This window comes from Dermacentor variabilis, chromosome 2 (assembly GCF_050947875.1).
Source record: "Dermacentor variabilis isolate Ectoservices chromosome 2, ASM5094787v1, whole genome shotgun sequence".
Classification (NCBI taxonomy): Eukaryota; Metazoa; Arthropoda; class Arachnida; order Ixodida; family Ixodidae; genus Dermacentor; species Dermacentor variabilis.
Window position 1 is genome coordinate 96,265,846 of NC_134569.1, and position 26,986 is coordinate 96,292,831.

Below are 26,986 nucleotides of genomic sequence, written 5' to 3' on the forward strand. Positions count from 1 at the left end.
GTAGGGCTTTTGCAAACACCTTGTAAACATTGCAACAAATTCATGTGAGCTGTAAATTATTATTTCACATTTGTCCGTTTCAGAGGCTCTAAAGGATGCAGTTTACAGAAATGTGATATCTTTTTTTGGTGAAAAGTTACGAGTTTGTAACTTTCGCGCTTCTATTTTATTAAGCATGCCAATTTCCGGCAATTATCTCATGTATTTAAGGTCCAAATCAATATTCCGCTTCTTACGGTCGCTAGAATCTAACCTTTTCTCTTAAATTCAAGACATTCAAATTTGTCAAGAGGTTGTTTCATAAAAGCGTTTCCCCCTTTTACATGTATTTGAATAGGCGGCATAGGAGTTGGCTCCGAGCTAAAGCTTGCTGTTAATAGGATAGATCGCTGCTTCCGTATATACAAAGAACTGAGAATGTGGTGGAGTGCGCATAGATGGCCTAGTTTATAGGTGCGTTAAATGTGGTTTTTCAATCACGAGACAATAAACGGGTGTGTTGATGCTGGCGCCTGTCTGGAATTATGGTACAAGATGACATGTCGTGCGTTTCAGCAATGGTAAGCATGATGATTTTTAAGATAGTAGGAACGGCTGCATAGCCTGACTTCAGTGCAGTTATGTAGGCACAATAGTACATACATTCGTACTTGTGCTACACATTGAACAGACTGCCTCTCAGGGTACTTACTTTGCTGTTGGCACATGGAACAAACATTCCCAATGTAAAGAGGCCCAGCAGAGGTCCTCCGATTGAGCTGTTGATGACCTGGGATGCCTGGAAAGTTCGGTGAAAGGGTGAAACGTGCCGAAAGCATTGCGACACCGTGAATACGGTGAATGAAACAAATGCGGTTAGGTGAAAGCAGTGGTATTCTTTTGCCTAATTTGAATATGAAAAGTAACGCAGAAGTCAGATTTAAGAATATTTAATTTGTTCACATTTTCTCACTCGCCAATAAAACGGACAGAAGGCGACATTCAGCTTCGCCGCAGTGAGCTTAGAGCTTTATCTTGGTGGCTCGTTGTGTATTAGTCATTAACCGAAGGTAATCCCTCCATTGAGTTATGCGTAGATTAGCCTCTGTAAATTTTGGGCGATCGATAGCTTAGCAATCGTTCAGTACTTTTATTGCGTCAGCATAATAATCCGGTGATTTTACCAGAGTCCATTAATCAGTAATTATTCTGCAGTAAAGGGAAATCTCTAGGCTTTGCAACAAAATATGATGCGAAGCTCAGCAGGCAGCCACCAAAGACGGTATGGGCTCCTCCACGGTCATCAATGTATTCCGCCGAACTGAGTGCTTCAATAGGAGCGCGGCTTTCGCGTTACCCTCAGCGGTCGCCTTCTGTCTCCAATACTTGCTTGAGCAGTCTACAGTCGCTCAATGAGAAACAACTCACATTTCCGTCATTGTCCGGGTTTTGCATTCGGGGCGTTCACAAGGTGTTTTTCGAAGCACATGGAACGAATTCGTGCTCGGGAACGAAGCCGCAACCGAAGCTTTCGTCGCAAATACGTCTCCTACGCGGGAAGAAACCGAGTGACCATTCCTTCGTCCATCATCTTAGGATTCAGAGTGTGTGCTTTTATTTACAACAAAGTTTACGTGTGACGTTGATATAAAGCTGTGCACTAGGGCCCGTATTCACACACAAAAAATTTACGTGAGAGCTCTTCGCGCGAAAAAAATTTCAACCAATCCAGCTACTGTACATATCATCAGCGAAGGCAGCCCGCCAAAGGCAAGGAACACTTACGAAAGAAAAGTTCGTGAATACGACCCCAGTTTTCAAAGTGTGTTTATAAGCAATCACGAAGGGAAGTCGAAGGCAATGCCATCGAACACACACACGCAAAAAAACAACATTCCTTGGTGCAGGCGCTTTTGTGGCAAAAGAATCACTGTCTATACAGCCAATACGACAACAACAAAGTTTCTGTCATTATGACAGAAATCTGTGTTTGGTGCGCCCGCCCTTTTCGCCAGGTCAGACCATGTCGTTGAAGAATTCGCCTTCACCGAATGGGGAAATCCGCAAACTGTCGCCTCTCGTGATGAAAACCATGCCCCCGTTCTGATGTGCGCTTTCGAGCTGGACGCTACAATCCCTCCACTTCGGCGAATTTCGACGCTTGGTAACTTGCGCGGCGATTTGCGCGTCACACAGACTCGGAGAGTGGAATCGTCTGTGCATGTATTTAATAAGCAACAGCAGGCAATGCTAAGTGAATGAAGGTGAAGCTGCGTGCATCGCAGAGATGCGCTGAGTACTAGTGAAGATGGAGGTGCCCACCATGAAAGCCCGCTGCTGTCATAATAAATTAGACACCTCCATCCATTCCGTTGGATCAACGCATTCTCTACCAAGCACTGAACTGTTACCTTCGACGGGTCATACGGGCCTTAATTTCCTCGCCTGTCTGCTTCCTTCTGTGTAGCATTACCCGGGCGCAGGAAGTACGTCTTCGGAAGCTTCTGGCTGGAGTGGCCCTTACACCATCCCTTACATGGGCTGGGGTATCGACAAAAGACGACCAAGGAACGTGTCCCAAGTGTTCGTCTACAGTGGCAGCGTGAGACGCCCGACAACTACTTTGTACCTTGGAACGCGGCCGATCAGATAAAAAGCCTTCAGAAAGGCTGCACTGAAGCCAGGCGTACCTGAAAACTTTAGCCGTTGGGCTCTTTCTGCACGATGCAAAGTTGCAAGCTATTATTTGATTTTTATTTATTATCCATATGTAATACGGTGAATCCCCCCTTCAAAATTAATAAAAGCCAAATATAGTTCAGACCTGGAGAGGTCTTCGAAGTCAGTTCTTTTTCTTCAAATTTTGGGACGCGAAGTTCTGTTACAGCAAGAATTTTTTTTTTTTTTTTCAATTACAAAACTTGTCTCCATATGTTCAACGCAATGCTCATCAAAGTCGATTCTGTTGTAGCAGTATATGCACGTCGTACATAGCAACTGCTATGCACAACGATGGCTGCCCCACTTGGAGGGCATCTTGATAAATAGCGCGCCCACCATCAATCTGGTGTCCACCGCAGGACGAGCTTAGTGTGCGACGTGGACTGATCACAAGGACCGCGTGACCTTGCTCCTAATTCTACTCGTTTTCTCTAATCATACGCGCTTTCATGAAGTCGAAAATGGATCTTGTTAAAGGATACTTGGGATTTTTTGGACTGTCAAGTGACGTTAAAAGGAAGCAGTGGCGTAAGGAGCAAGAGCGAGGGTCAGTGGTCTCAACGCGGAGTGCTATTAATGCGCGTGTTCGCAAGCAACCTGCCACTTTTTGTCTTTGCTTGTCTAGAAGAAACTGACTTGGCTTTCCGTTTGTAGCATATTTTCTCTTTGTGAGTGACAATAACTCGTACTTCTTTCTTCAGTATTTTATTCAGCACTTAACTTCTTATTATTCAGTATTGTCTTGCAATTAGTGCGACATTTGTGTCATTGCTTTACTTTAGTGTCTGTAATCTGTCGTCCTCTTCTTTCTTCCATCTTTTCTTCCCTTCTTTCTGTCTTCAGTTTGTAAGATTCTGTCCCCTCATTCCTGAATAGTAAGCGGGCGTTGTGGATCCTCCGGTGACCGTTGCTAATCTTCACTTATTCTCCACTCCTTCAATTGTGTATATGCCTTTAAGCCAAATAATAATATAGAAAATAATTTTCTGTCTCTTTTGTCAAAAGATTCCAGTGAATACTGTGTGGAACCACAAAAGATTTCAGGTCATGGGTCGGAGTCTAAAACAGCGTACTAAATCTCTAAAATGTAACAACTCACGTTGCATGTCTCTCTGCCTTAGAATTCAACATGAGTGCCACCAACTGGCTTATTAATAGCTATCTCCATGACTGTATTGTCCGGAAACTTCCGACAATCGTTTATGTGTTTATCATTGTAATCCTGAAACAGTATAAGAAAATCAACAGAACATAAGCCGTCCTAAGATAAACTTATTATCACTTCAGCGAGGAAGCAGTAATTTCTTTACCCCTCTGGATATTTTTCGATTTTTTTCCAACAGCCGCACTGGGGATGACACTTTACGTTCATTTGTCAGCACTGTCGTTTTTTTTCTGCGCAGCCAATCAAGTGCCCGCATTTTGAAATTCTATGGCTTGTTCTTGTTATGCAAATGTTGTGGTCTTTGGCCTCCACTTAGCGATGAAGTCAGCTATTTGCTCTACCGTTCGGAGCTATGCGAGCGAAAAAAATTTATATCTATAGTTCTAGAGACTATCCTGAATTATTCATGGAGCGCTGACTGGACGTCTAACATCTGATTGATGCATTACTTTACCAATTTTATTGTAGGATGTTCTTGTCAAAGCTTTGGGTACCTAGATCACGTGCCTCGCCCATGAGCGAACGCGAAGCTCCAATAATGAGCAATAATGTATACCGACTGAAGCACAAATCTCGAAAACACCGTCGCAGTGTAAATTACCTTTGATTGCCCCGGTGATTAAATCTTGGACCTTCTGTGATATCAGTCGTTTTCATCCTGTGTCTTTTGTGCTTTTTTCGGAGGTTCTGGAAATGGTTATTTACAATAATCTTAATTTATACTTTAAGCAGACCTCGCCCATGCAGCATGGTTTTCATAATGGAACACCAGTAGAAACAAACGCGTGTTTTTCTTGGCTATAGTGTACCAATAGCACTAAAGACAGTGAATTTTTCATGACTAAAGCATTTGATGCCATTTCTCATTAGATATTGTCGAAATTACAGGCATACAGATTATGTCTGCGTTATCTTTGGTAGTTTGCTAGCTGCCTGTCAAATCGCTAAAACCGGGTGAAGTGTGTAGGATTGTATTTCTCAGCCTTTCGTGTCTTCGTGTGAAATGCCCGATGATCGTAACCTTGAGCCACTGCTTTTCTTTGTGTTTATAAGTGATTATCCGCTGTACATTGAGCATTCTGAGCTCTTGCCGCTTTCCGATGACCTCGAGCTGTACGCAAAGTGGAATGCTCTCATGACTGCTGACCGTTACAATGTGACATCATTTCCACTGAAGAATGGTGCTTACTCAACAGGCCCAATTCAAACCCGAAAAAAAGAAAGCTTCAGTAATGTCATTCACTAGGAAATTTGATATAGGGAAGTTCAGTTATTGGTTTTCAGGGGGTGAGATACCACATGTATCGCATGTAAGGGACCACGAAGTTCGAACAGACAGAAAGCTGCATTTTTGTCTACATCTGTTGAGTATTGCTGACGTGATCGTATGATACTGATACAAGGCAGAAGCCATCTTTAAACCACGCGCGCAGGTTCATGCGCCCTCCAGGAGGACAACGGCGTATTGGTGAAAAAACAAAGACGAAGACATAATGGCACTTGCATTGGCCGCACGCACTCGCACCGTACGTGACCGTTGTGTTGTTGGGCAATACAAGAAGAGGAAGAGGTGGAGCGCCACTCGAGAGAAAAAGAGAAGAAGGCATTCCTGATCTCCTGTTTGGAAGGCGGCAGTCATAATTTTATTTACTCCCCGGGCACAAGTTATCCCACAATAAATAGCTGTATCTGAACTCGAACTGTTCGTTATAATATCTGGGTCAAGGTTAACAAAAAAAAAAAAACTTTCGTAGATATCAATGTATTCCTGCTCTGTACTGTGGGCTGAAGTTCTCACGGCTATAGAGGTTGCATCAGTTATTTGGAACTATGTGTCACTTTCTTACAGCAACTTAGATAAAAATGTATATATTTGTGCGCGTGGTCTATCAGAGGTACACTGGCCAACGCCGGTTTTATATTTATAAACTGATATTGTCAGACTTCGGTATTGCGACCGCGTGGAAGACGGATTGACCGTGACACGGTATTTCTACGCTAAGTTGCGCGAGGTGAACTCGACTGCGTCACACTACTCACGTCCTTATGCTTTCGCATGCTACCAGGTAAAATTAAGTTTGTGCGTACATTTTAGCCTGACGTTCCTTTACCGTACCCAACGACACGACTGCATTGAACATGTGATTCTATGTTTCTGAACAGGGACACCTCTTTCTTACTTTACATCTGTTATGATCAACCTGTCAGGTGTGAGGAACATTCAAACGTGCTTCCCCACGTCAACATAATTGCCCGCTTCTCTGAATCGAGGCCACCTCGTTCTCCACGAGCTGACACAAAAGGATGGAAGAAGAAACTGAAGGTCAAGACGTCACGCTTTTCCTCGAGATGACACAAAATGATAGAAGAAACCGAAGGTCAACACGACGTCATGCTTTTCCCCGAGCTGACACAAAAGGATAGAAGAAGAAACCGAAGGTCAAGACCACGTCGAGCTTTTCCCCGAGATGACACAGAACGATAGAAGCAGAAACCGAAGGTCAAGACGACGCCACTCTTTCCCCCGAGCTGACACAAACCGATAGAAGCAGAAACCGAAGGTCAAGACGACGTCACCCTTTTCCCCGAGCTGACACCAAGGACGGGAAACGGGAAAGACAGGCTCCGGAAGAAGACGGCGACGACCACAGGACCGCCAGAGGTTATTTAAGGCCGTGCTGGCCCCAGTGTTAATAAGAACCGCTCGAAACTCACATGAGAGTCACATCCATGTACCAATGAAGTGAACACAATCTTTCCAACTTTTTTTTTTCATCATCACGATGCCCGGCTTCGGCGTCGTTTCCTGATTTCTGCGATGAAGACCCACCTCAACCGGTCGAGATTATATCACGAGAAATTATGCATGTATTCTTGCGTGACTCTGTAACCGTGTTATTCATGGTTAGCTTTGTCATCGCATTTTACTTCTCCGCTGTACTAATATTTATTTGAAAGATTTCTTTCGCATTATTATCCTCCCATTGTGCAACAAATGGGACGTATATGACGTATGAGCAGCCACCAAGGCCGCAAAATTGTTGGCAGCCACTAGAAGTAAGTAAATAAATAAATAAATAAATAAATAAATAAATAAATAAATAAATAAATAAATAAATAAATCCCGGTGCGGCGTCCCTTCCCGAGAACACTCCTGCAGAGGCAGTCCAGCTCCGATACAAGCACCCTTCGAACGCCCAGGAGGCAAACTCCGGCAGACGGAAGCGCAAGCGTCTACTCACGGCGAGCACGTTGCCCATTTTCGAAGCGATGCCCACCAGGCCGATCGTCAGCAGGCCGAAGAACACCCCTGCAAGCACAAGCAAGACGACCCAGGAGTTGACAGCTGCACGGCGGCACTCTAGACGAATTAAAGCGAACACAAGGATGCACGGATGTGCTTGTGCTCGTACCAGCGATCAAAACATGGCTTCATTACAATAGTGCAAAGTTCGGTTAGAACATTATTCCAAGAAAGACATGGCAGCAACTAGACTGAAGAAATAAAAAATATATACATATAGTAACAAAATTCACGCAGAACTTCATCTGCGACGACTATCCAATTAGGCGAATAACATTCTTTTGAGACGAAAACGAATTTGGAGAAGTACGAAAAAAAATTCATTAAAGAGCGTCGTGAGCGAGGTTAGGCACACATTTTTACACAGCGCTATCGGCGGGATCAGCCCATATATCGGACTTCGCTACCTACGGGATCGGCTCACGAATACAGTTAGTTTTCGTGGGCCGATCCTGCAGGGAATGGAGGCCGTCGTATAAGAGATAACCTGAAACGAAGCTACTGTGAAAATGCCAAGAATGCTATTCGCGTTAAAAACACCCGCCTGTGTTTTTTTGGCTTTCTTTGGTTCTGTTGCTGCGCGGTTTTTCTCGGAATGATGATTCCATATATGGTGGTGCGCTATACGACAGCAGTTCCCCGTGGAAAGCCTACTTTTCAGAGATTTGAAGGGTCTGCTTGCAAGCTCACACTTTCGTTGTAAAATGTAAAGGTGTGCATTCTCGTACAAGTGTGTCTTAAGTGCAATAAATTTATTGCCCTTTTACGAATGGACGCGTTCGCGATTGGCTTTGTCAGCTGTCCTCCGGGTCTTCTCACGTTATCGACGCGTCATTCGACACTGGCGCAAAGTGATGCTGGGACGCGTTGCAGCGCTGTGAGCCGGTGTTCAGAAAGGGGCGGAAAGAACCGTGCGGCCACAATAATGTCAACTCTAGTGCGCTGATTTCTCATTAGCGTTATCAACTATGCGTCGTCAGCTGCGGCACTATACTACCATCAACAGAAAATAATTGAAAAATCCCTTTATCGGACCCTTACAACTGCCCTCTTGAAGCCTTGATTTGGAGTAGCTACGGCTGGAAAAGGCAGAATGACAAAAGGCGTTATCTTTGTCATTTGTTATGCTCGTTTAGAAAAAAAGTGAGTCGTGGGGCTACTTTCTGACCTTTCTGAAGTTAAAGACGGCAATATATTTCTTAAGAAATGATAATGCGGGTGTAAACACCGAATGTTTCGTTGACAAATGTAAAGGTTTAGGACGAGACCGACGAAAAGGTGTAACGTGCATCACCTTTCCTTATGTTTAGATTTTCTTCCCCTCTCTTTGGGTGACGAAGTGCCATCACCTACCTAGTGCCATAATAATCTTTGCGCCGATTTTGTCTGGTATGTCTGGCTTGATGAGGGCAATGATGTCCACGTACGACACCGCACACAAGGCGTTGACTCCAGATGATATGGAGCTATAGAGGCATTACAATGAAACAAAAATGATATCAGTAAGTTTTTTGCAAGGGTCGAAAGACAAAGTTGTCCATATTACATGGCACTTTCATGGGATATGGGGCAAGAATATAAGGGAAGATATTCTGTCTTAAAATGGCAAGATGATGAAGAGAGTGAAATAGCTGTTGCGAAACTTAGAGCTTCAGTGAATAGATGACAAAATGGCATTGAAGCTGCTCGACGATGCACTGAGACGTGGCAAGAGGAAGTGTGCTGTATTGATGACAATGAGATCAGCCTCTAATGCTTTCGCGTTTGTGAGAATTTTGTCCAATATTTCTTCAAGCGAATCATTTCCAATGCATGGATTTCAACAGATTTATTCCTAGTAGTTACGCGAACCAAGTACAGAAGTACGGCCGTGTGTGAATATTTTGAGTTGTGTGCTTTTAATTAGATAAAAGATGTCTCATAAAGAGTAAGCATTCACTCAATACTTCCCAGTTTGATCCTTTTCTTGTCAGCAAATGAAATTTCAAAATTTAGATGCACCTTCATTTAGTCACTGCTTAGACATATCAAACCTCGATTGAAATCTCTGCAAAGGGGACGTTCACCTTAGTGAAGCCGCAAATATACCGGCAACGAACAAGCCAGGAACTCCGGTCATCTTTCCAAGCACGTCCATCACAAAGTAGGGCAGCAGCTACGGAAACCGAAAGACCATGGCTTTAACATTAATCGGCGTCATGTTTACTTCACTTTGTTGTCTGATTAAACAAGGTAAACGAAACTAATTTTTTTGTTAGCCCTAAGCGCGAAACGATTGCTTTTAAAGATCATCCCCGGGTGGTGCCACCTGGGATCTTCAACATTTCCATTGTAACAGCGTCAATTAACCAAGAGTAATAGTGCCACTCTGCTAACTGCTGGATGCAATACATATTTATATGGTTTTTTAAATGTAATAAATTTTATTATTTAATTTCAGATTTTTAACGATAAAGCATTATTGACGTCTTAAGCGTCCGGAGGTGCACATTTGCTTAAACAAGTACAAGTATATGGACGTCAGCTGGCACCATCTGAATAAGTGTATGCAAAGGCTGCAAAAAAAGTACGAACAGCAACATCTGAAATGCAAGTGAAAGAATCTTACATGTACAATAAAGCTCTCGAATAAGCTATGAGCGAAAACGCACGCGTTTTCTGGGCAGCTGCGCCTTTAAATTAAATTTATGAAAGCAGATGGCGTCTCTCCGAACCTGCTAGGCAAAATAATAAATGTAACGTTAGTCAGCCGAAAACTATACATTAGCATTGTCGCTGAAACAAGACCTATAGAATGATAACTATGGTTAAAGAAATTACGACTGACTGAAGCGTCGTGCCAAACATTAATTTTATTGTACAGACTAGAACGAGAAAGGATAGAACATAACTTGAATGGCAACTTTACTTCTAAAGCGGTGCATAAAGATAAAAGCAGTGCCACTTTACGTCATATGAAATATGCACTAGTGCGCAGTCTAGGTTTCCCCATCACTTTGGAACAGATCCAACGACTATTTAATTATGCATTGTTTTAACCGCACCAGCAATGCCCCAGTAGGCGTCATTTGTTTCAAATGCGTATTATTAGGTATCGAGTAGGCAGAGAGGTCACTTTTGTTTGCCTCGTATAACACACGCTGGCTGATGAACGTGGTATAAATTCATGCTGGGGAGCTCACCTGGTCCTCTGAAAAAATTTGATGTGCTGCCACGGGATCACAGCTGGCGTATTTTACGTAGACTAGTAGACCAGCCAAGCCGCTCAGCGACAGCACAATGCACAGCAGGGGAAAGTTGAACCAGACCACGCTTTGGAAAGGAAAACAAAGAACAGAGAATCAACAAATTACAAAGCGAGTATATATATATATATATATATATATATATATATATATATATATATATATATATATATATATATATATATATATATATGTGGTTCCTTTGCTTCTGGGCAGCTTCGTTGAAGTTCGCATTGTACATAATTTATTACTAGCTGTGTTAAAGCGAAGCATTTTTGTCGAGTTCAACTTTGTGACGACTGTCTGTCCGGTACATGACCTCTGGTCGCTTTCGTGAACTGATTCCGAAGATAGCACAGTCCTAATATTCCGGAACTTCCCGTGAATGTGTGTCATTACTGGGTACGTGCCGTTCTTCAACGAACCTCTTTGATGCCAACTTGGGCATTCGCAACTGGGGCGACTGGGGCCACCGGATATGTGCCAGTCTTCAATTTTATGTATTTATCATATTACCCACAGCGCCCGTAGACATAAAACTCTTTGACGCCAACTTGGGTCACTGGATATCACAACTTCTACGCAATCACGATGACATCGGCGTAATGCTTCACAATACGTAGATGTTACCTGGAGCTGTTTCTTAAACAGCTTCTTTTGTTTCTAAAATTATGTTTGAGCTCGGGCACCAGTATACTTATTGATCATGCTGCAATGAGCACGTACTAACAGGTACTCACAACTTGGCTTTGCTGAGTGTGGGTACAGTCAGGTAGCGCAGCACCATCATGTGGTTGGTCGCGTAGCTGGCTGCGTTGTTAAAGAAAGATCCAATAGCCAGGCCCCAGACAGTGTAGTGAACCGTGGGGTCCGGGTCGATACTGAGAAATGAACGAGCCAAACACTATGAGCCATTTAGGAGATTTTTGCGCAAGCACCGAACATCATGCACATATTATGAATTCACTTCGGCGTCAGGAACATGAATAAGGCTTTCCGATTCGGTGCTTTTTACATTTGTTTAGATAACCTAAACGCCTTGGATGGCACTAAATAGGGTGATAAAAAGTAGAATTATTACATTATTACAACATGTAATGAGACGGCAGAAGACAAAGTTGCCCTGAATTAAATGGCTACAGTTCTGTAACAAAGAGGAGTTCATTCAAACATAGTAAAAAATTGTTCGGATAAACTAGGTCAAACAAACGAACCACAGGACTTCAGGCTTTAGTCACGTGCTCGCATGGTTCTGTAAGCTCTGAGTGAGTCAATACGCGTGCATTGTGGATATGTATTAAATTTTCACGAACGCGAACACTAAATTTCACCCCCGCTACAAGCCGAAGCTACTCGGGTTCGTGCAGTCGCTGGGAAATTCCGCCCGTGAATCAGGAATGCTTACAAGGATCTGTTTGACCCCTTTTTTGTATTATTTCTATTCTTCCTGTAGGTTACCATAGGACAGCGTTCCATTAACTTAAATCATAAAGTTTTTCTATTTTCCATTCCGTTATATGAACACCTGGCTGGAAACGAACCATCACATGCTGTCGCCCGAGAGCATACCAGCCGGAATTTTCTGTCGCACGGGCTCCTGAAAGCGAAAAAGGTGGAGGATATTCGCATCAACTACGCCGCAATAGTACAATACTACCGAGTGGAAAGGAGACAGCATCCACTACCACATCCAAAATTAAGCAAGGAAGAAGCCACCGCCCTCCGCAGACTGCGCATGTCCATGGAATAATTATGCCCCGGATGCACCACACACAATTCTCATACCTATGCCGATTCTCTAAGGCAACGGGCAAACTTCAACACATGGTGTTGGTGGGCCCACACCGCGAGAAAAACACTCAAGATGAAGCTTCAGAATCCCTACAGGATATCGAAGAAACGCAGGAGGAAATGTTAGCGACTCCGAGCTTGTAGGATTAGCGAAATCTGGTGAACTGTGAACGGGCTGCAGCATTTGCCGACGGTTTTCTGGACTGCTTTCTGGACAACGGCTTTCTGGCTTCCTGGACCTAGGGTGAAGAAATAACACTTTTTCGCTGTTTAGTACAACAAACGTTTATTTCTCCTCCATTATATATACTCATGCGTCTGTTTGCTGTGCGTGTTCCAGTGTTTATTTACTCGGAGTGGTAAGCTTGGCATGGCCTGGACCAGACTTGCTACTACCACCAACATAATCATAATCATCATAATAATCATCATTATCGTCGTCATATCACCCGTCGCAACGTGTACCAAAGGGCTCATGCATTAGCGTGTTTAGTTTATTCTCTAGAGCAGCGTTGCTGAGGTGCGGGATGTTGCTTACCCGTGAGTTCTCACACCAATTTCAATGTTTTAGAATAGCGGTCCCTTCTTCAATCACATGAAAACACCAAACAAAAGCTAGAGTGACGCAAATATATTTTATTTTCTGAGGGGATCCTAAACTTTAGAATTCTGCCGCGAGTCGTCAAATCATTTTTTTTGCATTTCAATAGAAATTCACTGTTTATTTAGAGCTTCCAAAACGTTCTGCTTCTTATCAGTATTTGTGCCAACAAATAAAGATAATTTTTCCATGGTCAAGTTTGTATCTTTTCCCAACTTGATGCATGCTGAGCAGCGCTTCTCCTACATGCAGAGACACAAGCTCGCCGCAGCAACTCACACATTGAACTGCACGCGGCCGCCGCTGAGTGAAGTCCGCCACACTGCCTGCAGTCCTCCCATCTGGTACATGCCCAGTGATATCACGACCAGCATAGCCACCACTGTCACCACCGCCTGAAAGGTATCCGTCAGGACCACTGCCTTGATGCCTCCCTGCAATAAAGTGCGGAATACCATGCACTGTCGCTGAGTGCGAGATCACAAACGACTACAATCTTTACAGGCGGCTATGTACTCCGCTGTACACAGTTATTGCAACCTTCTAACTTGACTGTGTACCTCTGGCTTACGTAAAAGAGAAGCACTGCTGCTTGAAAAATGGCAGTAGAAAAAAAAAACCGCATGCCAAACGAAAAGAGCACGAAAAGCTAGAAATAAATGTGTCGTTGTGCTACCAATTGCACTGTCTGATAATACTATGACTTGAACAAAGCTAGTCGTTGGGAACACATTTGTATGCATAAGGAAGCGTTCTGCCTTATTCTGAGCAAACACTGCAAATCCTGACCTTTCTTTAATCTGATTGACCTCTCTGCCCTTCATCTCTTAGTTTCTCTCTCTCTCTCTCTATCTCTTTGACCGTCTTTTGAATGACATATGCTAGGAGACTAGAATTTGTCCGGTCATGTCTTTTTTTTCTCGTGCCCTTGTTGCTGTTCTTCAGTCTCGCACTATACTGAACCACAACGAGGCTTCTTAAAGCTGTTGGTGCCGTCTTGTGTTTGTCAAGTCTGGTACCACAGTTCGACCTAATAGTGCGAATTATGCAAGAGCAGTTTAGGTAGAACACCGGTTCGTTCCCTTTTATCCCACTTTTTCTGCCATCATCTTCTTGCCGTTTGAAAGCGTCAAGCTTGTATAATGAAAACAGCTGACATTGCTTGTGTTTGGAGAGTCGGTTTCCTCCCACAGCACACATTACATCAAGCTGTCTAATATCTAACCTAACCATTAATCATGCGATGCCTTGAGGGCGCAAGTGCGTTCTATATATATATATATATATATATATATATATATATATATATATATATATATACACACAGAGAATCGCAATGTTCACAGTAAATGTCTAAATAAGGGAACACGTACGACGCTTGTGTAAACAGTGCAGACCAGGCCGATGGCCACGACTGCCGACCACAGCGTCATTCCAGTCACTGCAACGTGAACGAACCAACAAATGTTAGGACAACACGCCATTCTGGATCACATTAAATGTCATGCCCTTTCAAGTTCCCTTCATTACTCGTGCTCTAAGTGTGCACGGTTTGTTACCGGGATCGCTATGCGTGGCTACGGGCGCCGTCGTAAAAATGCCGCATGACCCCACCACACACAAAAAGAAGGCGCACTTAATTTGTAATTACATTGCGTCAAAGTGCATAAAAAACAACTTCCACGCAAAGACAGTAGGCGCCTTGCGGCATAACCTTAATGTAATCGGCGCACCCACGTTTTAATCAGTAGTGAAAGCAAGTTTATTTGCTGTAGTCAAGGATTCTAATAAACATGATCTCACGCATGAATGTTATGCGAAATTGGAAATAACGTACTACACAAAATGTGTTTCACATTTACTCACGTTGAGAAAGTGCCAGAGCTGGAGCATACAGAGATATCGCGATGTAAATTGTCTGAAACAATGAAAATAGATATTGAGACAGTCAGTAAAATGTTTCCCATTCAAACTTCACTCTATTATCTTAGCCAATTGGTCACTTTGTGCTTCACTGGATCCTTGTACATTTATTTTTATTGTAACCCAAAAGGAAAAGAAAGACATTGTTATTATCGGTCTCTCAGATGTGGGAAACGTTCAAGCCTGCTTTCCCATGTCGAGGTGATAGTTCTCATCCCCGAAAAGGCTGTTGTGATCAGCCTGGACTTCGACCTTTCAAGTGTTGGGAATATTCAAGCGTGCTTTCCCATGTCGAGATCATTTCCCTAATCCCCGAGAAGGCTCTTATGGTCAGCATGGACTTCGACCTCTAAAGTGTGAGAAACTTTCCAGCATGCTTTCCCACGTCGAGATAGTTGTCTTCTTCCCTGGAAAGCATCACCCTTTTACGCCCTTAGCAGACCCAATGGAGAGGACACGAAGGGGACGAGGTCGTCGACTTCACAACCTGACAAAGGCACTGACACTCAAGTTCCCCAAGCTTCCCGAAGAGGCATCGCCTATCACGAGACCGCAAGGGTTATCTAAGGCCGTCCTGGCCCACGTGTTAGGCAGAACCTCTCGATACTCGGATAGAGTCACAACCATATACCAATGGCTTTGGTGGCCTCTATGGTTGTATGCCTCTACCTCTTTTGGTTAAGGCAATCGGAGGGTCTGTCAGGCTCGTGTCCTGTATGACCGACATGGCACTTTGTGTTTTGGGTGCAGTAGCTCAGTCGCGCTGCACCATAGCACTCCCCTTGTCCGGGGAGGACCGTTGGCCCGAACCAAAGCCTCCCGCCCAGTCAAACCAGGTAGAGGGGGAGTGCCGGGTTCAATGTACCGAATGATGTTGGATTGATGAGCACATGAAAGTTCTGGAACGCGGGATCTCTGAGTGTCAAGTCATCTTCCCATCTGAAAACGGCACCAATAAAGTGAATACATTCTTTTCAACGTTTTTTTTTCATCGTCAAGATGCTCGCCTTCGTCGTCGTTTCCTGATTCTTGCGGTGAAGACACACCTCCCCCGGTCGAGTTCTTATCAGCGTGTTGAGGTAGGTAGGTAGGTAGGTATAGCTCCTCTGCTTGCCTTGCTGTCCTATCCATTGGCCTAGTGCTCAGTTCCCCGCCTCTTTGCAGATAACTGAAGCAGCAGCTTGGCGCCGACAACTGCAGTTCTGGTACGTGTAACCGTCAAGTGAATGTTGAAAAGAGCAGTGGACTTGTGCTCCCTCTTGCTCCAACGTCGACCGCGCAAACAATCGTTCGTTCATGTCATGGCACTTGAATATGCTTCTTTTAGCTAGGATGGTTTATTTCACGTCGTATCGCGCTTTGTACGCTTTTGAATTCATTTGACTGACACGCTCTGCACCACTGCTTACCATTTCGAACATATACAGGATGACGGCAGCCATCCGTACGATCCGACTGAAGCGTAATTCCAGATACTGTAACCAGAAAAGATGCAAAAGCACAAAAATAAAGAAAAACACACAAGAAAGTGTATAGTATCACAAAAGCTGAGTGTATTTAAACAAATCATCTGGACAGAATATGCTGAGAGCAATAAGAGTCAGCAATTTTTCCTTCAGCATTTAACAGGAAACATTGAATACCAACATAATTCACGTAATATATTGCATTACGATCCTACATGTTCACCACTCTTGAGTCTGAGGCCTTTTAGACATTTTAACTTCTACTAGACAACGAAAATATCCTTTAATTTACAAAGTATAGGCTATGAAAAGAAAGTACACCAGGACACCGTGCATCAGAAAGAAAGGACACATTGAAAGTTGTTAATCTTAATGATGCAATATGGTTAATTGACCGTATTGTGCCTATTTCAATCAACTTCACTACTCCAAACGTCATGTCAAAGCATGGACACTTGAGCTTTCGAGAGATAGCTTTTATCGCGCACTGCTCTGTCATGGTTAAGTATGGACAGCTCGGCTTGTTGGTTGTGATTGGCATTATGAAACATCGTTCCAGCGCACAATTCAATTGTGCGCTGGAACGATGTTTCATAATGTCTGTCATGGCTTACTATACCGAGTGCTTAAGCGAAGATTTTCAATTTCTTTAGTTGCCTGTGGCAGACAACACAATTCTAATTCATGAGCTGGTCTACTCGAAGAGGCGGACATTATTTTCACACACAAAAAAATTTACAACGCAGAATTGACTAAGTAAAAAAATATCTAAATATATTTTTAGCTAATTACATTATTGCAAATATTTCAATTCACAAATTCTGGCATAGGAGTTCACAAGGTGGATCCACTTGAAAGGAATTGTCAAGATGGCACCAGTCTCAAGATATTAACTTGCGAACTTTTGTGCTTTAGTGCATAAAACGACGTGGTGCTAAGAAATTAAGTGGAACGACAGTGCATTTTTACTGCAAGTTTGACGGCGCATATCTCGTAATGCCGTTATCCACACAATTCTTTTCAAGCGGATACGCCTTGAAGTTTCGCCCGCTGGATTTGATAAATTGCAATAAAATGCCATAATGTAATTAGTTAAAAATTAATTATCGATTTTCTTGTTAATTACTCGATCATGCATTTCAATTCCTTGGGCAAGTAATGCCCGCCTCGTCGAGTAAATCAGCTCATGGACTAGAATTGTGCGATCTGCCACAGGGAGTTTTTAGAAATTTTTAAAGTGTTCGCCGAAGCACCATGTATATGGGTGCAATTGCCCGGCCAACAAACCGGCATCTAGCTCGGAGATATTGCCGTGTGGTGAGGGTAACGCAGCCATCAATGGCATTTTTTTTAAACTTAGAAGCCTCCAGGCCTCCTGCAGCTTTTTACCTTACAATTCAAACCAGTGCCAGCAAGCACATCACTGCCATAAAATTTGAATAGCAATGAATAGCGCGCAGAAGACGCGACAGTAAAATTCAGACACCCACGAACAGTATGTTTGTGTCTGAATTTTACTGTCTCGTCCTCTGCGCGCTATCTATTGCTATTCAAATCATGCACCAACAAGCCCCAAAAGCTACGCTGCTGAATTACATAAAATTTACCCACGCTGAGTGCATGTTCGTATGGACTGGGAAGTTTTGCTCAAAGCAGTACATATATGATAACGAAATAAATCTCCTTTCTTCGCACGCATTTTTGTTGCTCGTAAAAAAAAAAAACGTAAGAGTAATGACAAAAGCTATCGTTCGAGGCACAACAACGCATGTGAGTCGTGAACCTCCACCACAAGTGCGCTTGAGCGACGCCAGCCTATCGCTCATCAGCCTGCCTGGAACCGGGCACTGCACAGCTGCGAATGACCGGAAGTAACAAATGCGCCGTGACTTTCGAGCCCGAATTGTTGCGTAGGTGAGCTAAACAATATAGCGTTCAATTTTGTTGCAGCCGAACGACCTCCAACTTTATTATCTGCCCTGTCTGCGCTTTCAATAATTAAACAGTTAATCGCGTAACTTGAGTCAAACATGAAATACAAAACAGCTATTAATGCGATGGTTGTAATAAGATAGGACTAATGGAAATTGGCGGAGCACACCGGGTGCTGCGCTCGGGGGGGGGGGGGGGGGTGCAGCTGGGCACAGAAAGGAGGGGCATGGGGGGAGGGAAACTGAAAAGAATTATTTGTCAAAGAAGCGAAAAGTTGCCGGGCGCCTTTCGCTTAGTGGAACAGTGGTCCTATGCGCTGGCTAAAGAAGAGAAAAAAAAAGAATGGAAATTGGCAAAAAAATTAAACTCTGGGGTTTTACTCTGCGGTTTGGTTATGAGGCACGTCGTAGCGAGGAGCCCCGAATGAATTTTGACCACTTGGGGTTCTTTACCTTGCACGGTACATGGGCGTTCTTGTATTTCATCCCCATCGAAATGCGGCCGCCGTGGCCGGGATTCGATCCCGCGCCCTCGGGCTTACCAGCGCAACACCATGGCCACTACTCCATCGCGGCGGGTCAGGAAAGTTGTCGGAGAGTGCTCTTAGCAAAGCTTAATGACTTAGGGTGCTTTAGAACGTAGATTTAAAATTAAATATGCATTAGCAACGTCACCCCTGAGACGCGCATAATACGTATCGGTTTAGCACCCGCGTAGGGCTCGTTGTAACCGCTGTAGATATACTTCCCCACCGGGGCCGACTGCGCTAACGAATGGTGCGAGATTAGCATAAAGTTGTGCCTTAATGTTCTTACGAAAGCTCGTTTAAAATATCACACGTTCTACGTAGACTGCATTCTTCTTCGCCTAGTCGCCTACTGTTCCTGGTTCGTCCTCATTTTCCTTTCCTTTCCCTTTAAAGTTTCCTCCTTTGGAGGTGCTTCTTTCAACTTCACTTAAAAGTGTGGATCACCTATTCTTGTATGTACTTACGCGGCTACGTATGCAATGTGCAACGCACCTGGTTTTACATGCACTATGCTTACACATACATGTACGTACATATCGCTACAGGTCTTTGTACGCGCTCAAGTGCTCGAAGTTTGCGTGTCTGAGATGAATTCGAAGTTTCTCCTGTGAAGCTCCTCCGGATAACCAAGACATACTCGCAGACAGTTGTTTCGTACTGCCTCAAGTTTTCGTTTGCTTGTGGGAAACAATATGTCCAAGGACATTTCTAGAACCAGTTCTACGTGTAGTATTGGGCAGGCCTTCGGAAGCATATCTGTCTCGATTACTGCTCAGGTGTCGCCGATTATGCCACGAAACATACGTCACTACCGGACATCGTGCTATATATACCTGGAATCAGTGCAAGAAAAAATGCCTCCTGCAGCGATGCACACCAGACTTCTTTGGAATATTTAAAGAATACGCAGCCGGCAGCACACATTTTGACACGTGCTACAACTGATAGTCTCCAACTCACGCGCTCAACTCATAGTCTACAACTCATGCGCTACAACTCATAATCCCGCGTCGTGCGGTTCTTTTGTGCCTTCTACAGGACAAGGATTCTCGTTTCGTCTTGAGTGCGTGACATCATCTACGTCAGCTGAGAGCTAATAGAACATTAAGAAGGGAATTATGCAGTACTTCGATATCAGTCGCCCAGGAGCTGGGTGATATTTATGGATTCGAAAGCGGCCCTACAAATCATGTAGAACAGGCAAAAGCGATGTAACAACCAACCTGCAGCCTGTGACATTTCCAGTGGATACCTGGCCATGCCGGTATTTCGATAAACGAAAAAGCGGATGAAGCTGCCCGAAATGGACTTGAATACCGAAATTTTAGAAGAACGTTTTTTTACAAAAGCCGACGCTTCGAGTATGGCAAAAATATATGCCCGTGAAGAAAAGAATCGTCTTTAAAATCTTCCGCTTAACCAAGGTAGCTTTATGCAGTCGAATGACCCTGCAGTAAAATGATGAATTCCACAGTCCCTTCCTCGCCACTTAGAGACATTGTACCATAGGCTTCGACTGAACGTAGCATTCACGAACAATTATTTGTATCGCACAGGGCGTACCACTGATCCCTACTGTGATGACCGCGGCAGGCTAGAGACAGTGGAGCAAACATTGAATGTCTCGCGCACCGTGACGAAAGACATTTTTTCGAGTGCCAAATGGACATGATTTGTCATTATTCGCTAACGTTACTTAGCAGCTTAGGTCCAATGCCCGGCCCTTCAAAGCAGCGGTGGGTTCTGGATTTATTGATCCAATACCTATCAGAAATTGGATTTGTCGGAAAGCCCTAAAGAGTAACCGTATGATATAAAAAATCCTGAATTCACCCATCGTCTCACCTGTAAAAATAATTATCAGGTTCACTGGTGAGTTTCCTACATATTTTTATTCTATTTCTTTCTTTTTTCACTCTCCTCTGGAATATTTTAATTCCTGTAAGAACTGAAATTCGGGCGAGTTTGTGAGAATTCATACTTTACTTGAAGCATAAAAAACGAAGACACAAGAAAGGAAGAACAGACAGGACGAGGGCTGCTTCAAACTAAAGTTTATTCTCGGAAAACCACCCCATTTATCAGTCGACACAGATTAAAGGTAACATACATCATTGGGCAAGCGTGCTCCAAACCACCCAAAACGCCTAAGATAGTTGTAGAATTCAATCATAGCGCTGCTATGCACATGAAAAACATACAAAAGAACTAAAGACTCTGAGAGCGTAAGACATAGATACAAATCCAATACTGCCATTGCCCACATGATAAGGGCCTGAGTCAGGACTTGTTTCTGTCTTACGTTCTCGGAGCCTTTAGTTTTTTGTATGTTTGTATGCGCATAGCAGTGTCACGACTGAATTTTGCAACTATCTTAAGCTTTTTGGGTTGTTTGGAGTACGTTTGACCAATGATGTATTTTGCTTTTAATCTGTGTCGACTGATAAATAGGGTTGTTTTCCGAGCATATATTTTAGTTTGAAGCAGCGCTCGTTCCTGTCTGTTCTTCCTTTCTTGTGTCCTCTTTCTTTTTTTGCGCTCCAAGTGAAGTATGACTTGTAATCCCCTCCCCGTCCTTATAGAGAGTAGAATGTCAGTGGTTCTATAAAAATCGTCAATAATATCTTCTATTACGTGTTTTCTAATATAAAGCACTCTCTGTCTATTTTTCAAAGTTTCTATTTGCTGTGTTTTATGTGCACGTTTATTTTTATAATGTTAATATGGACATTCATTTGACGAAAGTAATTTTGCTCTGTTTATTTTTCGAGAAGGGTTCTTTCTTTATTTAAAAATTTGCGTGCTCCTGTTTTTGTGCCTGTTGCTACAAAATAAATACGTAAATATGCGCTTTTGATGTGATGTGATGTGATGTGATAATTAGTCGTTAGCTCCAGAACGAACACCGCGCTGAATTGAGCCAGTGAGACAAAATTGTGCTTCGTTACTTGAAACAAGAATGCGCTGAAGGGGGAAAAGGGGTCGCGGCGGGCCACCTCCCTGGGCGCCGCTGACGCTAGTGATGCCATTGCGTCTATGAAAATGAGCCACGTCGACACATGTTCTGTACTACCAGGCTTTCTTTTTCTCTGGTAATCGCGTATTCTGAGACCTAATATCATAGCAGAGGTACACACGCAGACTATATCGACATTGCATAGTTTTACTGGAATAAAAAGCGTGCTTGCATTTCTACGTTCGACAGAGAGCCTTTTAAGTTCGTGTTTTTGGTCGGGACGCAGAGCTTTTCGGCCGCCGCAGCATGTTTAGCGAGGGCAAAGCGCCCCCTGTGCTACTCTCCGCAATGAATTGATCACGCACATAGGTACATTTGAAGTCACATTCTTCCATTTCCATGACCCAACGCTCACTGTTCACTCACCTCGTAGGCTGTCATGACCTGAAGCTGGTAGAACACGGGCATGAACAGGTGCGCCGTCACGGCCAAAGCAAGCCCGTACGACACGAAGGTCATCATGTAGAGCGTTCCATTGCGATACACCTCGGCCGCATTTCCCAGCAGGTAGGCGGCCGATATAAAGCTGGCCATGAGCGAGGCGCCCACGGGAACCGCGGGAAGCCGCCGCTCGCCGTTCAGCAGCAGCGAGATGCCGCTCTTGGCGTCGCTGCGGCTGTCGTGCCAGGCGCTCCAAAGGCCCAGCGAGCCGGACATGGCCAGCATGCACACGAACACCGCGTAATCGTAGTACGTGAACCTCGCCAGAAGCTCCTGGCTGCTCGGGAAATGCAGCAGCGTCGACGCTTGAGTGTACACAGACTCCATGGGATCGCTTGAGGGCTTTCACGTGCTCGCTGCGCAGTGGTCGGCGAATTTCTCGCGATGCGATCTTACAGCAAGCCTGTATTCAGCAGGACTGCAGCTGCAAGCATAACCAGGAAAGAGGCACTGCTAACTTCGTGTGCCCGCAGTGAACTAAGACCTCTCTTTTTCAAGTTTTTCTTGTAGCGCAAAAAACACGAGGACGCAGAAGATAAAAACAGACACACACTCTTCTGCGTCATCGTGTATTTTGCGCTGCAAGAAAAACTTCAGAATGTTACACCAACAAGCCCGAATATCTACATTGATGGATTTCGAGACATCTCGTACAAAAGAAGGCCTGTACGCACTATCTGTGACTTCAGATATAGGACGGCTGACGCTTGTGTTGAAAACCCCGCGTCGTAAAAAAGTATGATCGCGCTGTCACCAGCACCTCGCCATTACAGTTCATAGGCTTTCCCGCGCGGCATTACAGATCAGTAGAAGCAGGTCTCTTGTTACCTAGGAGATGTCGAATAAACGCTGGATTGTCGTCACTACGTGCTTGTAGACATCAGGGCAGTACTATCACGAGACTCCTCAACGCGTTCAGAGTAGTACGATGCAACATATATTTTTTTTATTGAGCAGCGTAAACACTAAAGAAAAAGTAGCAGTATCGCCCGAAAGGTGAAGCATCGACTGCGATTGCAAATTAGTGGACACCTATACTAACGAAGGACATTAGTTTTATTGGCCGCATCAAGTTGTAGACATAGGCATACTAAGTAAATTAACAAACATGATGTACCCGCCATGGTTACTCAGTGGCTATGGTGTTAGGCTGCTGAGCACTAGGTCGCGGGATCGAATCCCGGTCACGGCGGCCGCATTTGAATGGGGGCGAAATGCGAGAACACCCGTGTACTTAGATTTAGGTGCACGTCAAAGAACCCTAGGTGGTCAAAATTTCCGGAGTTCTCCACTACGGCGTGCCTCATAATCAGAAAGTGGTTTTGACACGTAAAACCCCATAATTTAATATTTTAAACATGATGTCACGTGCGCACAAGCAAACATAGACACATCTCATCCGATGATCTCGCAAACATGCTGTCAAAACGCTGGACTGACAAGCGCGGCAACAGCAGCGAGCCCATTGACCTACGTGCAGCTGTCGCTTCAACGCGAACGAAACGTCGAAAGCGCAGCGCATGCGAAGCTACCGGCACTACGCGCGTTCTGCAAATATCGCAGATCGCTTAGAAGATGAGGCCCACGCGGGCGCGCACTTTGGTCCCGTCGCAGATCGCGTTCAAGATAGGGCGGCCGTACGGCCGTGGCGTAAGCAGCAGCCGCGGGAGAAGAACGCCCCACCTCCCTATTCGCGCCCTCGAAAGGAGACGGTGCGTTTGCGGTTGGGGGGGTGGGGGAGGCTTCCTTGCTAGCACACTGGAGATTGAGCCGCGTTCGCCGGCTGACCTTTGCGCGCTTTCACTCCTGGGCCGCTATCTTGTACACGTTCGAAAAGCCGACGTTCGATTTCGCCTAGCGTGATTGTCCAGGCTGCGCCGATATCGCGGCCTAGGCCAATCTAGTCCAATCGCGTAAGGCGAAATCGAACGTCGGCTTTTCGAACGTGTACAAGATAGCGGCCCTGCATACAGCATACGGCGTGCGGCGACGATTTTATCAGCCTTGGATTTTATACGGAACCTCACGGCGACGGCGATGGCTGAAATGTGCCTAGAGTACCCATTTAATTGTATCGCAATAAGATATTGATGTGTACAGACCTTTTACGAAAGCAGTTTGTCGTGCGTTCCCATACAGCGTGCTCCTGTGACTGCTGATACCGAAAAAGAGCTCGCAAGCACCGCATACACTCACTCGCAACAGGTGAGTGGCCGCGCGAAATTGCCTCGCTTTTTATTTTTCATTATTGCAAGGAGCACATGTGTGTTTTTTTTTGTGTGTGTGTGTGTGTGGAAAAGTTTTCGTGGCAATAAACTGAGATGTAATAAAACATCCCACCTAAGTATAAAACATGTCACTGACACGGAAAAGTCATCATAACGTTACAGTGGGTAAAAAATTACGTCACACAAATTTTATTTAGCTCTATTCAGAAGGAACTAGTGAAGCTATTGTCCAGATGGAAATTGCGAAAGGCCTTTTGAGCTTCTCCATTTTTCGAACATTCCTTCACTGATAAAGGACGCCTATTTAGACATTTCCCTCCGATTTCGGTAAAATCGTGGACATCCGATGATGACGCGCTTTACGGAGGAGTTATGTATGCCCCAGAGTACGTCGTCTGAAGAGGGTATTTTCCGAATCCGATATAGAAAGCGGGGTGTGTAGCCTACGCCAAAACGGGAAGGGTAAGCAAAGAAAGTGTCGCTTTAAAGACTCTCAATCCTCTAAAGCCAGACGTTTACCTCTTTGAGGTTGTTGATGAGCAGACATCGTTTACTTATATAACAAATCTTTACGCACTTGCCATGGTGGTCCAGTGGCTATGGCGTTCGGCTCGTGAACACTATAGGTAGCGGGCTCGATTCCCACTTCCGGGGACCGCAATTAGGGCTAGACGCATGAACTGCCGCACTTTGGGTGCGGGTCAAAGTTCGACAGATGGTTCAAGTTCATGTGAATCCCCCCCTTCCCCCCCCCCCCCCCCGCTAGGAGCGCTTTTTGCAACGGCAATCTGTTGCTTTTGGAGGACTAACTAAAAAAAAAAAAGGCGCTGGGCAGGTCATGTAATGCGCAGGTTAGATAACCGTTGGACCATTAGGGTGACAGAATGGGTACCAAGAGAAGGAAAGCGCAATAAAGGACGGCAGAAGACTAGGTGGTGCGACGAAATGAAGATATTTGCGGGTGCTAGTTGGAATCGGTTGGCGCAGGACAGAGGTAATTGGACATCGCAGGAGGGAGAGGCCTTCGTCCTGCAGTGGACATAAAAGGTGGTGATGATGATGATGATGATGATGATGATGATGATGAACTCCAACACAAATATTACCTGTAGCTCGTGCAATATTTACGCGTTATGGATCATGCCACCGTTGACATGTTAGCTGTTAGCTTCTGGCAACAGAACTTGCATTGCCCCATTTTTATCACATGGGCTTGCCCTTTCCTCTTGATCACCGAGTGTGTGGGTGTGTAAGCAAGCACGCTTTTCCGGTGTTCGTCGGCGTCGAGGACGTTCTCCTCCAAAAATAAAATAAACAGTGCCATTTTGAAACCAGGTCACGGATGCTTCCTACATCGACAAGCACAGAAACGCTAAGCTCAACGCACACTTCACCTGTATGTCGTCATAATTATTTTTACCGAGGAGCCCTCTCCTTTTTTTACGGTAATGCACAAGGCTGTCGGCCATTATAACCATCATCAAAGACAAAGACATAACCCAAGACAAAGTTCCATTGCTGAACAAGGACCTCTGCAAAAATATCCGTGTGCCGCTGTCTCGCGTCAGCCGAAAGCAAACCGGACCCACCGATTTCTTAATCGCACAGCTTCATTTCCTTCTCATCACACTCGTCTGGGTTTTCCGGGCTTCCCGTATACTTCTGCGTCACTAATGGACCTCTGCGGATCTGGGCTATGCATTTCATTTTTATTTATTCTATTTATGACCTAATCGATAACACTTCTTCTTAGCCTTAATTAAAATATCACCAATTAGCAAGTGCCCAATTGACAATGTTTTGTTGTACTTTGTTGGTGCGCCTTTAAAGTCGTTATTCTTGTACTATTTCTTCTTTTGGGAACTACTTTTGGGATCTCTTACTATGTATCTTGTATATTCGTTCTTTAAGTACTAAGTGCCCCTCCTGCTAGTTCCCAGTTCAGGACCTGCAGTATTTTGCTGAATAAATAGTTTAAGGAACCTATGCTTAACCCTGTCAGTCACGGTGTCACCATTTTGTGACGCAAGTTACATTTTTAAATCTCCCGACGGTGACGACAAGGCAGAACTTGAACATGGTGCTGAATGTAAATGTAACCCTCTGCTAACCAAAAAAGCAATGTCATACGTGACTTTAGAGAGTAATGAAAAACAAACGGAATTTAAGAGAGCTAGTTGGTTTGAAGTTGGTTTGACGAGAACTTAATTCTAGCATTTGCTTTTTATTATTGCTGTCAATTCGTGCCTTTTCTTGCATGAGAAGCCCATCAACCTAATTTTAAGCAGCGCGTCCATTTGTAACAAATAAACATTTATGAGATGTCAATATTCGCAATTGATAAGCTTTGCCAACTGTGGATATTGGCCTAAAGTGTGAATAATCGTGCTAAAGGTTCGAAACCTTTTTCCTGCAGAATTCGCGCCTGATTTTTATACAAACGTAAATTTAGAGGCCTTAATAAAAATGGAATAATAATCCATGACTGAAAGGGTTCGAGGCGCCTTGCTTTGCTCTTGCTTCGTTTATTCGTCGGAGGTGTGCGAGAACTTTTGAAATCTGAAAGAATAATTCTAGACAGCTAAATATTTTCCGCGAAAAAACACTTCTGTATCCGTGTTTGCACAAGGAAGCGCAATCTTATA

At 44.3% G+C, this 26,986-nt stretch overlaps 1 protein-coding gene across 1 annotated transcript in view; it reads right to left on the reverse strand.

Annotated features, from left to right (window-relative positions):
* Positions 1-26,986, reverse strand: part of LOC142572344 (sodium-coupled monocarboxylate transporter 1-like) — a 40,792-nt gene that overhangs the window by 8,271 nt on the left and 5,535 nt on the right. Inside the window, exons 2-12 of the mRNA XM_075681391.1 lie at positions 22,039-22,537; positions 16,139-16,204; positions 14,673-14,724; positions 14,180-14,247; positions 13,086-13,240; positions 11,155-11,295; positions 10,352-10,481; positions 9,236-9,324; positions 8,523-8,635; positions 7,108-7,175; positions 692-778 (exon numbers count right to left, since the gene is read on the reverse strand). Coding sequence (XP_075537506.1) covers positions 692-778; positions 7,108-7,175; positions 8,523-8,635; positions 9,236-9,324; positions 10,352-10,481; positions 11,155-11,295; positions 13,086-13,240; positions 14,180-14,247; positions 14,673-14,724; positions 16,139-16,204; positions 22,039-22,440 — 1,371 coding nt within the window. The 5' untranslated portion in view covers positions 22,441-22,537. The remainder of the gene's footprint in view (positions 1-691; positions 779-7,107; positions 7,176-8,522; positions 8,636-9,235; positions 9,325-10,351; positions 10,482-11,154; positions 11,296-13,085; positions 13,241-14,179; positions 14,248-14,672; positions 14,725-16,138; positions 16,205-22,038; positions 22,538-26,986) is intronic.